At 50.8% G+C, this 15418-nt stretch overlaps 1 protein-coding gene across 1 annotated transcript; it reads right to left on the bottom strand.

Annotated features, from left to right (window-relative positions):
- Nucleotides 1–12786: 12786 nt before the first annotated feature.
- LOC115314644 (histone H1-III-like) lies at nucleotides 12787–13427 on the bottom strand. The gene has a single exon (XM_029973769.4). The coding sequence runs from the start codon at nucleotides 13390–13392 to the stop codon at nucleotides 12787–12789; it is 606 nt and encodes a 201-aa protein (XP_029829629.2). The 5' UTR covers nucleotides 13393–13427.
- Nucleotides 13428–15418: the final 1991 nt, after the last annotated feature.

The following is a 15418-nucleotide window of genomic DNA, read 5'->3' as shown; positions in this document are numbered from 1 at the left end:
CGACTGTGCAAATTAGCATTGTGAAATCTTCTCAATTTCCACGCCTCAAGCTTCTCTATTTTATATCTCAGCGAAAAAAATTGCTACGGCGTTCATATCTAGCTGAATGTTCCTCCCAAAAACATGGCTTTCATATATATTTTTAACAAAAATATCTAAAATGTGACCCGGACCATCATTGCATGAATTGACGTGGAATCACCCAACTGCAGTTCGACAGACCGAGACCACAGCACGTTGAGCTCTGGGGAATACGGCTGGCCGTTCTCGAGTCGAGGGCCAGAACAACTCAGTGCGGAGGCTGTGGAAGAATGGGACACCTATGCGCAGCATGCACCGAACCGGGAGACTGCACTACCTGCAAAGAAAAAGAAACTCACGCAAAGGGTAAATGCCCAAAGGCACAAAACCCCACCTGCAGCCCCCCCCCCCCCCCCTGACGCCTTCGTTCGAAGCTGCCCGGCGCATGAACAGGCGAAGAAAACAGCTGAGATCGCGGCACAAAACGGAGGCGACTGCAATGCGGCGGCCAGACAAGCGAGAGGGAAGGAAGAGAGGCCGAGCGCGTGGAGCACGGGAACGCCAAACAATCTCCAAGATGAAACGGGCGCGCTTGGCTCGCCAAGGGGCAGACGCGGCGGGAGCGGAGACAACGGCGACAGACCGGGTGTGCAGGAGAACTTCACGCGTCGACGGTCAAGAGAAGAATGTGAGGCCCCGCCCATGCCACAGCGTCCACCGCAGCAGCGGAGAAAGACACGATGGGACGATTCCCTCTCCCCCAAGACCGTCTGACGCACCCAAGGCCGGAGACTCTGACACGATGCAAAGGGGCCGAGGCCAACAGGAGAGGGGCTGCCCCAGGAGAGAGGAGTGCCAACGCAGCGACGTTGAGAGGGAGAGAGACACCGCTACCGGGGTGACCGAGACAAAGAAAATCCCCTGAAAGGGGAGAAGCCGACTCAAGGGGGAAGGGCCACGACGAGCGACAAGAGAAGCTACGCACGCTCGTGATACGACTACCACGCATCGTCGACGCGATGGTCCCACTGCTTGGGGAGGAAGTTAGGCAGGCTGTCAGTGAATCTGCGCAAATAATTCGCCACCTGGTAGCAGGCTAAAACAAGCCTCAACTCCAGCATCAAAACACACAAACCAATAATGCCTACACCGATTCGAACAATTCAATCAAATCAACCCCTCCTACCCAGCATACTGCAATGGAACATTAACGGATTTCAAGCACACGTGCAAGAACTCAAACTCTCCTACGAGGGACCCAAAAGAAGCCTAAATTATCAAATCATAGCAATTCAAGAACCGAAGGCCCCCTTCTAGAAAATTCAACTATCAGGATATGTGCTGTACACAAGTCGAGTTGCGCGACCGGGAGCCCATCCACGCGCAGCACTACTCATCAAGGAGCTACCACAACATCGGCTACAACTGGACGATCTATGTGGAGCGCATGCCGAGTATGCGGCGGCATCTGTGACCGTCCAGGGACGCCCCATCGTGGTGGTGTCCTCCTACGTCGACCCACAAGTCACCGGTTCACGGTGGAACCCCCAAAAGATACAAGAAATTCGTGGGCGCATCCCTGCAGACAACCAAGGCATCATCTGTGGGGACTTTGATGCGCACAACGAAACGTGGGGTGACGGGAGGACGACGCCACGAGGGAGGGCCTACAGGCGGCCCTGGATGGAGCAAACCTGCTCATCATCGCCCAGGGTGAGCCCACATATGCTGGAACCGGGGGGAAAGACAGCGTGATAGACGTCACCTTCATCACTAAAGGCCTGAGAGTGACGGCGACACCGGCGCCAGACAGTGCAGGCAGCGATCACCGTCCCATCATCATCAGCAAGCCGGGGCGCGCCCCCCAAAAGAAGTGCAACGCGAACAACTGGGATGAATATCGAGCACGACTGCGAGGAGCGGCCACCTTGGGACAATCCCTCACACCAGAGCTGATCGCAGCCACGCTGAAGGCGTCCAGCAGACCAGTAATCGTGTCGTGTTTTAGGCCGAACCCTGACCTCAAGTGGCTCAGACTCAGGGCGCGGAGAAGGTCCTGGCGCAGAAACTTGCCACAGGACATCCTGGAATACAAGCGCCTAGATGCGAAATTCCGCCGCAACAGCAAACAACTGGCCAGGTGGCAGTGGCGTCTCCTCTGCACCTCGTTTGGGGGCCCAAGAGGCACAGGGAGGGCGTGGAGGATGGCCAAGGCTCTGGCAAGAACAGCGGCCCCGACACAAGCAGAACTTTACATGGCAGCAAGACTGTCACTCGGTGAGGAAGAGATGGCGGCATTGCTTATGGACCATTTTCTGACCATCCCTGCACCTTCCGCACTGGGGCCCAGACCTCAGAGTTGGTCCCCAATTGAGCACTGCCGGGCCCCCAGGATAAAGTTGACAGACAAGAGTTTCCCATTCAACAAACTGATTGATTGATTGGTTGGGGTTTAATGGTGCAGCAGCGACCAAGGCTATAATGCGCCAACAACTAGGACTATTGCTGAAATCAAGATTAAAGAGAACAAAGAGCTATAGTAGCTTGTGATTTAATAAAACAATGATCATGAAAGTACAAGCGCATAAGATGTGGCAATGAATACGACAAACTATTAAAATTATAGCTGGTCAGGAGTGTTATATCCTTAAGAAAGTTGAAAACACACTTGTGTGGAATCAACGGCTCATCACTGAGTAAAAGGGCGAGATCTAATGGTGTATGCTCTTGGTAAACCTTAGCAAAGTGTCCGTGGCGTTCTTGGTCATTCATACAAAGGGCAAAGATATGTAGGATGCTTAAGGGCAGACACTGCTCTTATGGCTATTTTCATTAATTTTTAACTTGCATAGTTGAAATTTTGATACATAGTGCTCTTTGATAAGCTCTAAGCAAATATCCAGTCACTTTTTGTCTAACACTTATATATTTCAAGATAATGATGACATCATGGTAGGTCATTTTGCCCAACTTTTTTATAACTTCCTCTTTAATGACCAATATAAATTTTATGTGCACATGTTCTAGAAAGACCAGAGAGTGCAACCATACCACCATTTTAATTTTAGCTTTATCAGAAAAAATATTGTGCTCTTATCTAGTAAGGCCTTGAAGAACAACAAACACATGATTAATTTAGCCGCTAATTAAAATATAATTTAACAAATAAATATTACATTCTCTTGGTATGGTTGCACTAACCAGTTCTTAAGCTTTCATATGCAACAAAAATCATGCAAATCAAACCAGAGCATCCAGAGATATCGTGGGCAACAGCCCACGATATCTCTGGCACGAAAAGTAGTTTTGAGAAAACAAGAAAAGAAGTTTAAAACATGAAGACGCTTTATTTACACAGAGGTAGTGGGTGAATCCGGCTGGCTTCGACTCTAGAAACCACCAGGCACATAGTCCTTTTCGTTTACACTGGTCCGCTTCCTTTTCATTGCGTGCCGAAAGTTCTCAGCCTGCTTATGCTTCTTGTCAGATGCAGCAAGCCGGTGGCGATCCTTCTTGCCGCACCTTTGAAGGCTGCTGCTGCCCACGTTGATGTTCAGCTCTCTCAAAATCGCCTCTGTCGCACACTCTTTTCCTGCATTGAACCTCATCACTGCCTCAGCTACGGCAGCTTCAACAGTGTACAAGGAGGCATGCCTGCTTTTTGACACCAATGACCAAATTACAGCGTGCAGGCTCTCGTTCGAGTTCTGCGTCTTCCCTCGCTGGCAGCGTTCCAGCAGTTTCCTGTCGGAGAGACGCATGTACACTGGAAGCAAGGCTTCTGCGACATATTGTGGCAGGTTGTAGCGATGCTTGGGTGCAGGCTGCTTTTTTGCCGCAGCCTTGTTCTGCTTGCACCAGGAGTCTTGTCCCTTTGGGCAGAGCGAGTGGTTTGGCTGGGCGTCGGTGGATGTCACATGGTTGTACGTAGCCAGAACAGCATTCTGCATCCCATCGATGTCGCCCTGGTGTCCCTTCAGTGCCCAGCCGTAGTACATCGTGAGCTTCGTGATCAGCTCACCCGTTAGCTTCCCTTTGCCACCAAGGCTTGGCCTGCCCTCTCCCTTCTGTTTTTGGACGAGGTTTCGGAGAGCAGTACCCATTCGCTTGCTCACATGGTTTATGCAGTCCTCTTTTTCAATGGGCACAACACCTTGTCCGCTCAGCATGGTGGTGTAGCGGAGTCTATGCTTGTTCCACGAACGACCAAAGAGGACTGCGGCAGCTTCGACTTCCATCTGGCCAGGCTTACTTGAGCTGTTCATTTGGCACCTGTGGCCAGCTCGCCACTGTTCATGCCCAGGGTCACCTTCTTTTGGGCCAAGTTCGCAACCCAAGCAAAAGTTCGAAAGCACGACAAAATCGAGCACATAGCCTGTGAATAGCTCAATAACAGTTCCCACACAGATGTGTGATGAATGCCCCTAGTCAGCCACGACCCATCGAAGGAGACCGCTATATCTCCGGGATTTCCGAAGTCCAAATCGGAGTATACACAAACTCATCTCTGTTACGTCACGGCGCAGTGGTGGCGCGTCGGACGCACTTCCGGTCCGGGGCTGTGGGCGGAAGTGCCCATTTGAGACGTGTATTCCTGCGTTGTTTTGAAAGAAAGCAGACAAAAATTTGCCTTCTCGTCAAAATGCTGCGACTAGGGCTGTACTAAGAGTGTCGAGAAAGGTTTGAAGGTCAGTTTTCATGCGCTCGGTTCGTCCGAGAACGCGGATATGTCCAGTTAAAAGGGAAAACCAGACGCCGTCGGACCACGATTGCTTGGGCGGGAAGTGTTTTGGGTTAAATTCACGGATACTACTGGCCATCAAATTTATTTGTTTTGTTCCAAAATGAACGCCGGAAAACTGTCAAGTTGTACGGACCACCTGCGAACTACGTTCAGTGCTTCTTCAAGTTCAAACGGTCGCCTGATTGTTCGAACTGTCGTCTGCTCTTTCAAACGTTTCTGCTTGTCGTCTGCTCTTTTAGCCCGTAGACCAGCCCGTAGACCAAACGTGGGCCCGGTACTTGCGATAAGAATTAAGTGCAGGCCTCAAAAGACTTAAGTTTGAAGGTTGGTAAGCAGGCTCGACGTAAACAGTAGATACAAGAAGATGTTGATCCTTGTTACCACTGGCCATCACTGACTTGTTATGCCTGATTCACTTGGTTAGATTCTGCTTGCGATTTTCAGTATCGACGTCGACCATCTCAGCTACGGTTCACGCTTTTGCAGTCCGAGCGACGTCGCTACTGAAAATTGCGAGCGAAATCTCATCATGTGAATCAGACTTTAGCGTACGTTCTGCGGCGTCCACGCGGAATGAATCGCCGCATATCAGATTATTCACGTGAAGTTTTGCGGTGTAACGAGCCTAGTTAATTTCGCTGACGCTGCTCAAGTAGTCAGACATCGTTAGGAGGACGTAGAATCAACAATTCCAACGCGAAAAAGAGCACGGGGACTCACACCGGCGCCGACAACATCGCATTTCAATGGTTTGTTTATGGGCGACGGCGAGCTTTTTGCCCACACCCCCATCGCGCATGCGCGGCGCCGGTGGCCTCCGCTAGGGGTGCTCCGGTTTGTTTGTAAACATGCGTTGGTGTATAGCGCTTTCACCGCGTCCACGCACTCGCCGATTACGTGTGCAGCAGCCCTCCGAGCGGCAGGGTTGAGCTTGTTCTTGACGTAGTTCTGGTACGTCTTCGTGTGCATGCCTCGCTTAGAAATGTTCAGGGCGGCACAAAAGTCATTGAGTACTGTCTGTCCGTTCCCCGTACTGAGAACAGCATGAGTCGCAAGCACGTTCACCTCGAACGGATTGCACTTAGCGTCCCCGTCGACTCTCGGCGAACTCCAAGTGCTATCCACTTCTCCGCATGCGTCACAATTCAAGATCAGTTTCACGGCAATTCCATATTCTCGGCCTCCTTTCGAGATGTTTACCGAGCTGCCGCAGAGTTTGCATTTCACACGCCGAAGCAGCTCGTTCAAAGCAGAAAGGCTTAGCACGGTGAATGATGTTCCCGTTGCCGTCGTGTCAGCATCTTCTGTTTTTTCTCCCAAAAAAGACTGCTTCCGTCGAGTGGCGGACATTTGAGAAAGCTTCTGCTCTGTATCTCTCGCGCGAGACTCGATTTCTGTTTTTTGCGCGTCGGAAAGAAGCGGAGTGTTCACACGCGTCACTTTGGCCGTGGGTTTCACATGCGCGATCGCATCGTCCGTGGGCGCGCTCGCGTTGCTCGCCGTGTCGTTCGCCTCCGCTGCAGGTGGATCTGACAAAACCTCTCGTGGCCGAGGCCGACGTTTTTTCTTGCCGAAGGGATGCGCACTTCGAAACTTTCGATGACCACCAGCCATCGTAGCAGTGATACGCAGCGATGCGCAAGCAAATGCGTCCAAGATGGCGGTGCGTTTCGCTTTTGTCTAGCAGCCGAATTTTGTCGCATCCAATCAGAGAGCATTCACCACACGTGACTCAAAAGCCCCAATGGTGTGCGAGTATTCTTATTTTTGTTTCTTTCAGATTACCACTGTTGTCGGACTGACAATATTCATTCCGCTAAAAAACGTAAAGCGCGAAAGTGCGGCTTTCAAACGAGACTAAAATGGCCGCGCTACGCAGCATGGTTCTCTCATGGCGTGGTGTTGAATTTTACTGTTCTTGACAACATTTTGTGAGCAAAAACGACAATGTACTTGACTTTGAAGTCTTATATCGTAATGAATACTCATCAGAACTCTTTAATATTTGGAAAATAGCTTGTTAAGGACATCTACATCGGGGGGAAAAAAAAATTACAAAATCGATATTTTGAGTTTTTTTCTTCCCCCAAGTGTCTCCCCTTAACGGAATGTGGCAGTGTTCAGACTCCGGAGCATCCTCCCAATTCGCAGTCGGCACAAAACCACCTTATAAAAACGCTCGCAGTGACGTGCACTCTCCCATTCCTGAAGTAGTGGTTTTACTGCATGTAACTTATTGTTTATTTCTCGGTCCCATTCCTCTTGCCACTTGCATCTTATGAAAAATTTTAGAACATGTCTATAGTCTCCAAGGTATTTTCCACAGGTCGACTTCTCGATCCTTAGCTGTACTTGCTGCTCTGTCAGCACCCTCATTTCCGGCAATTCCAACATGTGAAGGAACCCAGCATAATATTACTTTTTTCTTCCATTTTGTGGCGGCCATTAGCCTGTTCCTTATTTCTATTACAAGTGGATTGCAACCATCTCTCACTCTGGCAAGAGCTCGTAAAGCACTAAGGGAGTCACTGTAGACAATTGACTTGTGAAGCTTTTGTTTGATGATCTTATCTGTGGCGAGAAGTAAGCCATAGAGCTCTGCCGTAAGACTACAGGCACTGTCAGGCCCGATCCCAGGCGCGATCACTGCGCAACCCACAGATGAATCAGTTTTACTACCATCAGTGTAGAAACTTATAAAACCGTGATACTTTGGAGTTCAAGGAAATCTTGCCTCAGGACTTCACGAGAAGTGTCTTTTTTGTTAAATTTCGTTAGCTCCAGTTCGCACTGAATGGGAACTAGAATGAATGGGAACAAAGGCTGTGCGCGTAAACAGAAGGAAAAACATTGCGGCAGTTGACACTCAAGACTCCGCAACAATCGAAAAGCTCCTGCGGACAACAGTTGTTCACAACATCAAAGTTCGCACTCACCTGCATATCCCACAACGGGGAACCCAAGGAGTGGTCCGTCCTCGTTTCCCGTCCAGAAAAAATCACATCCAAGGGGGCCTACAGGCATCAGCACCCATAACAGAGACCCGGGTGTTCGATAAAGGCAGAAAGCTGCAACTCCGCTTCGACGGCCCCCGACCCCGACACGTGGAACTTTGGGGCATGCGACTCCCGGTCCTGGAGCCGAGGGCGAGACCGACTCAGTGTGGAGGGTGCGGAAGGCTGGGCCACCTTCGTGCGGCGTGCACTGATCAACTGTCCTGCACAACCTGCAAGGAAAAACATGAAAAGGGTCACTGTCCAAAGGCACAGAACCCCATCTGCCCCAACTGCAATAGCCCCCACGACACCTTCGATCGACGCTGCTCGGCATACCAGCACGCAAGGGCGACAGCTGAGATCGCAGCCCAGAACGGGGGTGACTGGAGTGCGGCCTCCAGAGAGGCAAGCAGACAAGAACCACGGGCCAGTGCTTGGAGCAGGAGACCACCGCCGACCCTCCGAGGCAGAACGAATGAGTACGGCTCACGGAGCGACCGACGCGGGGACGCTGGCGAAAACTACGGCAGAGGGGAGGAGATCCGCACGCGACGTCGGCCGGAGGAGAACTGCGAGCCCACGCCAACTTCGCTGCCGCTGGGACTACCGCAGCGCCCACCGAGACAGCGGAGAACTCGGTGGGACCGGCCATCGACCCCAGCGGAGGCCCTTCCCTCTCCCCCGCAGCCTAGAGACGCGCTCATCGCCGGAGTGGCAGGCGCAACAGCGCAGTCAACAACACCCTCCCCCCAAGGCCAGACGGCAAGTGCAAGGCCGGAGAAGCGGAGGCGAGGCGGCAGCAGCAGCAACAACAAACGAGGGAATCCCCCGGGAGAGGAGGAGTCCCGACGCGACGGCGGTGGGAGAGAGGCGAGCGCCGTTACCAAGGAGACCGAGACAACGATAAGGGCACCCAAGGGGGCAGGGGCCACGACGAGCGTCAGAAGAAACTGCGCGAGCTCGTCACACGATTAGCGAAGATCGTTGACGCGTTAGTCCCACTTCTCGAAGAGGAAACTGGGCAAGCTGTAAGGGAGTCTGCCCGAATAATCCGCCGCCTTGCATCAATCTAAATTAACCCCAAATTCAGCATCCAACCTCTCAACCCAACCTTGCCTACACCAATAAGAACCAACCAAGCAACTCAACCGCTTCGTACCAAGCGTCCTCCAATGGAATATTAACAGTATCTAAGCGCATATCCAGGAATCAAAACTGCTCAACGAGAGACCCGGAATTAGTCGAAATTACCAAATTATCGCCATTCAAGAACCAACGGGCCCCGTCCACAAAATTCATCCATCGGGTTATGTACTCTATACAAGCCGTGTTGGAAGACCAGGAGCCCACCCACGCGCGGCTCTGCTCGTCAAGAAAGAACAGTCTCAATATAGGTTAAACCTTGACGATCTCTGTGGAGAGCTGCCCGAATACGCGGCGGCGTCGGTGACCATCCAGGGATGCCCCATCGTGGTGGTGTCCGCCTATGTTGCCCCGCGAGCCACCGGTTCGCACTGGAACCCTCGAGAAGTGCAAGAAATCCGCAGGCGCATCCCCACGGACAGCCAGGGCATCATCTGTGGGGACTTCAACGCACACAGTGAGCCGTGGGGAGACGGGAGGACGACGCAGCGGGGAGCGGCCCTACAGGCGGTCCTGGACGACCGAGACCTTGTGAACATAACACAAGGGGCACCAACCTACGTGGGACCCTGCTCAGGTGACAGCGTCGTCGACCTCACGCTTGTGACAAGAGGCCTGAGGATCACAGCAACACCGGCACCAGACAGTGGAGGCAGCGACCACCAGCCCATCATCATTGGGAAACCGGGCCGCGCCCCCCAAAAGAAGTGTTCCGTGACGAATTGGGAGGAATATCGGAGGCGGCTAAAGGCGGTGGCCGCCTCGGGACAACCCCTCACAACCAAACTGATAGAGGAGGCTCACAAGGTGTCTACTAGAACCATCTCGGAGACTTGCTTCCAGCCAAACCCCGATTTCAAGTGGACGAGACTCGGGGCACAAAGAAGACAAGCACAGAGGAAATCCTGGCGCACCAATTCCACACGACATCGTGGAGTACCGGCGCCTCGATGGCGAAGTTTAACCCTTTAACGGTTAATGTATCCGTATAGATACACTGGCTTTATCTACTTTTTTCTTGTACTAAAAACTCAATACAAGGGCGTTTTGCCATTCCTTCTCAAATCTTCAGTTTCGGTTTCATCCATTTTCGCGTTTGTGAAGTTCGTTATAGTGACACCAGGGGGCCTAAAAGCTCCGACTGTTGTATGGGCCAGACACTGGTGTGCTTTAGTCTTGCGTTCCTTGGATTGACTGTTCATCACGTTGTTGAGAGATCACTGTGTGAAAGGCACAGCTGGACGACAAACAAAAAGGTGACTTAATTTTACATTTTCTTGAATAGATTTATAAAAATTGCATGCCAAACATCAATGTATCTGTGGGGATACATTGCCCATTCAGAGATGCCTTTTGTTGGAAAGCGTAAGCTTTCTTTTTCTTTGTTTAATTGTCAGATGGAGCTGCGCCCAAGCACATTCTACTGTGCAAGACAACGAGACCGCAGCGTGCGGGCCCTTATACCCGAAAATGGCATGATTTCTGACATCGCCTCATCTGATGATGATGACCCAATCCACAGTGGGGATAGTGACGAGGACTATGTGCCCTGCAAGAGTTGGCGGAAAGAGCACCTGCGTGCAGAGCCCATCACCAGTAGACAGCGACAGTGATCTGCCGTCAGAACGGCCATCAACATCCCATACTGCTACACCTAGCACTTCGGCTGACGTAGCTGACCTGTGTAACACTAAAGCTCCTCGTTCTTTCGCACGTTCCAAAAAGCAGAAGAGGCCCCTGGCACTTGTATGGGAGTCAAGAGATGTGGACTATTCCCGGCATTTTTTAAGTGAGCAATATGGTCAGGGAGAAGTCAAAGCTCCGGTTAGCTACTTCAAGCTATTTTTTGACAGTGCATTCATCGAGCTCATCGCAAATGAGATGAATCTATATTCGGTACGAACTGAAGGAGCCTCAGTCAACACATCTGCTGCTGAGATTGAACAATTCTTGGGCATTTTAGTGCTAATGGGCGTTGTGAAGATGCCTGCGCTTTCAGACTACTGGTCGGACCGCCTCCGATACCCTCTCATGGCGGACGTAATGCCTGTAAAACGCTTCAAGAAGCTCCGAAGACTAAGCTGCGGCAGTATATGAAGAATAAACCACATAAATGGGGCTACAAGCTATTTGTGCGTGCAGGCATATCAGGCATGGTTTACGACATCCTGCCATATGCTGGAGCTGACACATTTTCTCATGTGACATTCAGTGCGGAGGAGGAGGCCCTCGGTCTTGGAGGAAAGGTTGTTGTATACCTCTGCACAACTCTCCAGAACCCAGAAGAAAGCGCTGCGTTCTTTGATAACTTTTTCTGCAGTATTGAGCTCATAAAATATCTGAAAGAGACATTGGAACGGTGTCACTGGGCACTATACGATCTCCAAGAATGCGTGGATGTCCCCTTCTAGAGGACAAGGCCCTTTTGAAGAAAGGCCGTGAACATTATAATCAAAAGACAGAGAAGACCTCAGGTGTCACCATCATCAAATGGGTTGACAATAAAGTTGTGATCCTTGCGAGCAACTTTGTCTCGAAGGAGGAATCAAAGAAAGTTGCAGTACCATGCCCTCGAATTGTACTGGAGTACAACAACCACATGGGAGGCGTAGACTTCGCTGATATGCTAATTGAGCTTTACAGAACACCTTTGAAATCAAAAAGATACTATTTGAAGTTGTTTGCACAGTTGCTTGATATATCTATCAACAATGCCTGGTTGCTCTATCGCCGTGACTGTCGCATTCTTCTGAATGCGACAGTCCGGCACTTGCACTGAAGGACTTTCGAGTGGCTGTCGGTGAATCCCTTCTGAAAGCAGGAAAGAGAAAAAGAGGTAGACCATCTTTTGATGAGGTTCCACAAAAAAAGATCCGCAAGGCAAAGCCAGCTGACGACGTGAGATATGACACTATTGGACACTGGCCTTCTTTCGGCACAAAAGGCAGGTGCCGGTATTGTTCCACCGGGCAAACACGTGTAAAGTGCACGAAATGTGACATGCTCCTGTGCTTCACGGAACGAAGGAACTGTTTCTGGAGCTTCCACACTCGTGGTCTGTAAGGGTTACCTTAAGAGGCAATGTATCCACTGGGATACAGATCCGGAACTGGACAAATGTTGTGACTCTTGCTAGACATTATTTTTCATCTGCATGACTGCGCCATTTTAACCACAAAACGTTGTCTGATAAATTTTTTCTCATCATGGAAACATCGCGGCTCGAGCGCGAAGCCGGCCTCCACGGCTTCACCTGTTTCACTCTCTAACGCAACGAAAAATATTTTTATGCATATCGAAGTATATATTTTCCGAAAGCTAATGAAATTCTCCAATAGGTGTAAAAAGTATTTGAATTTAAACGGAGTTATTCTTCTTCATATTTCGATCTAACCACTTACTTGGAAGCCAAAACTAGTTTTCGGGCGGTCAAGGCGGCTGGTCGATTTAAGTTTAAAAAAGGTAATAATAAACGTAGATACAGATTCTTAATTTCGTGTGCCGCTAAAAAAAATGTGTGCGCTAAGAGCACAGAAAAAGAGACTCTTCTGGAGCGAGTAGTTCTTTTTATTTTTGCCCGATCTTAGACGATCGAATCGCGGCTCGAGCGTGAAGCGGGCATCCACGACTTCATAAGTACCACGCACAAAGATAAAATGCTGCTAACAGGTGAACAAACAATATGTGAACAATAATATAACACCAAGTATGCCTCGTGCACATTGAAAAAGAGCAGGAATCAGCTTACCGAGGCTGGAACAGAGAGGTGGCGAGAGACACGGGAGCTGCATGCCACGGAAGTGCATATCCCCCGATATGCAAACGAATTATGGCCCTGATGAGGGCCGTTTTGTTTTTCGCTCTGGATATCCAGGAGAAGACCTATTTCTTGGAGGAAGCCTTTTTTGCAGCCGGCTTCTTGGCAGGGGTCTTTTTTGCTGCCTTGGGTTTCTTGGGGCTCTTGGGTGCTGCAGCCTTCTTCTCTGCCTTTGGCTTTTTCGGCTTGGCCGACTTGGCCCTCTTTGCGGGCGACTTCTTGGCAGTCCCGGGCTTCTTCTTCCTGGCCGCACTGGCAGTTGCCGAGGCTGGGCGCTTCTTTGCAGCACCAGCCTCCTTTTTGGGCTTCCTAGCAGCAGGTGAGGGCTTGTCGGACTTGGCTGACAGCTTGAACGATCCGGTAGCTCCCTTGCCCTTGGTCTGCACCAATGCTCCCGCAGCCACGGCAGACTTGAGATACTTGCGGATGAAAGGAGACAGCTTCTCGACGTCCACCTTGTAGTTGGCAGACATGTATTTCTTGATGGCTTGTAGAGATGAACCACCACGTTCCTTAAGCGCACTGATGGATGCTGTCACCATTGCGGACACCTTTGGATGCGTTGGCACGGCCTTTGCCTTTCCCTTGGACACTTTCGTGGAAGCCTTTTTGGGGCTCTTGAGGGCAGCGGGGGCCGCGCCCCCAGCAGGAGCGGACACTTCTTCGGACATGACCCACTCTAATCGTAAGCAGAGAGAGACTGAAAAAAAAACGTCTAGAACAAGCGCTCATTGGCCGAGAGAGGCGAGCGCGAACCTCCGGGAGAAGCCCTTCGAAGGTGATGAATGTTTGTAACCATGCCGTTTCTAAAATAACAAAGTTTGGAGTATAATTTTTGCTCGATTCTGTGCTCTAATATAGGTTCCACATTATCCTCACCAGCCTGAGTTACTTCGATCGAGAAAAATTATTTTACGGAGCCACGCGCATAGGCCCTCACAAGAAAGTCGCCCAAAACAGCATCCAAGAATGAACAAGCGCGCTGATTGGGCGAGAGGCGAGCGCGGCCCACCGGAGAAGGTAACGAATGTTTATAACCGTGCCGTTTCTAAAATAACAAGGTTTTTGCTCGATTCTGTGCTCTAACGTGGGTTCCACATTATCCCCACAAGTTTAGATCACTTCAATCGTGAAATATTGTCCTAGCGAGCCACGCGCGCTGTCCCTCGCAAGAAACTTGCCCAAAACAGCATCCAGAATGAACAAGCTCTCTGATTGGCCGAGAGGCCTCGTCGGGAAGAAGTTTCGCCACTCGCGCTGGGGCAGTTGGTCGCCAGTTTGGTTTGAGGAGCCAAGGTGAGCAGACGTACGATCCTAAGCTCCATAAACCAAATCACCACGGGAACAAAAGCCCCAGAAAAATCCTGTATTTACTAATTCCAACTGTAAAATACTGAGACTACAACCTATCAAGCACACTGGCAGCTACCTCGCCTTTACGAGGCGGTAGCTGACAGTATAGACAGGCGCGGCTAAAGCCGACAGGATGCATGCAACCAGGAGAGTCGCCCATTGCGGCCCGCACTCGGCAGAAGCGGGGAGGTGGAGCCGGGAAAACCACCACCAGGCCGCTACCCGAGGAAGCCTCGCCGAGCCGAACCACCTACGCCGCAAGCAGTCCCAGAGAACCCCATCGATCAAAGCTCTCCACGAGCAGGTCAGCAGCAGTACAGCCCCAGTCTCAGGGCTCTCACCACGATCGCCTATCTTCTAATGAGGAAAACGAGAGAAGAGCAGGCACAACAACCCCCAGAACGGGACCCAGACCCGGAGGTGTGCGGAGACGATCCGGCCGAGGAGCAGCCCAGAGTCAGCGAGTGCATGGAGGGGGACCACCCACTCACCTCAATGGAGGAAAGCACCGGCCAGATTCCCGACGAGGAGTCACCGCGAGACGGCCAGCCCCCCGGTCTCAGGGGTGGAACTCATGAAATATACTTGGGAGCAGCCACGGGAGCAGCTGAAACAGCTGTTTTGGAGCAGGTTGGGAGCAGCTGCAACTACGTTCTGGAGCCGGCTAGGAGCAATTTCAATTGTGCTTAGCAGCACGGATGAATATGAGTGGTTAGGGACCTAGGTAGATGGGATAGTAGTGAAGCAGATGCGAAGACTTGAAACTTTGTAAGCCTAAATGAGAATCAAAAAGCAAGTACCCTATGTTTCTGAAGATAGCGTCCTTGATATTTTCTGAGTGGCTTTCAGCTGCTCAAAATGCAAACCAGCACTGCTTATCGCAGAGCCCACACGTGCTCGATATAGTAATTATATGTGCAAACCACGTGACGTGCGTAAGCAACGGACGTGCAGTTGCGCGGAGGAACAGGGCAACAAATTTCGAGTTTATCCTATTGGGCAACTAAATATCGAAGCAGCAGACTACGATTGAAGGCCCGTTCACACTCTTGCGACCGAGTACGACTGAGAGAGACGAGATCTCTTAAAACTTGTTAAATGTTTTTAGAATGAGGGGACACACTGGGCATTGTGGCGCCATCTATGCGGTGACCCTGGAACTGAATTTCACAAGAGCGAAGGTTTTGCGGGATTTCATAGGTCAAATGTGCGTAATACCCATAGAAAGGCTCGTTTATAACATTGACAAAAACTTTTCAAGCCAAGAAAGAAAGGATAATGCGTGAGAAATAAAAAAAAATATGCCGGACCGCTGAGTTTACACTGCTTCCCAATAGATGGCGC

The sequence above is a fragment of the Ixodes scapularis genome, unplaced genomic scaffold, assembly GCF_016920785.2.
Source record: "Ixodes scapularis isolate PalLabHiFi unplaced genomic scaffold, ASM1692078v2 PGA_scaffold23__2_contigs__length_901104, whole genome shotgun sequence".
Taxonomy (NCBI): Eukaryota; Metazoa; Arthropoda; class Arachnida; order Ixodida; family Ixodidae; genus Ixodes; species Ixodes scapularis.
The sequence above is the reverse complement of the archived record's forward strand: the minus strand, read 5'-3'. Positions and strand labels throughout refer to the sequence as shown.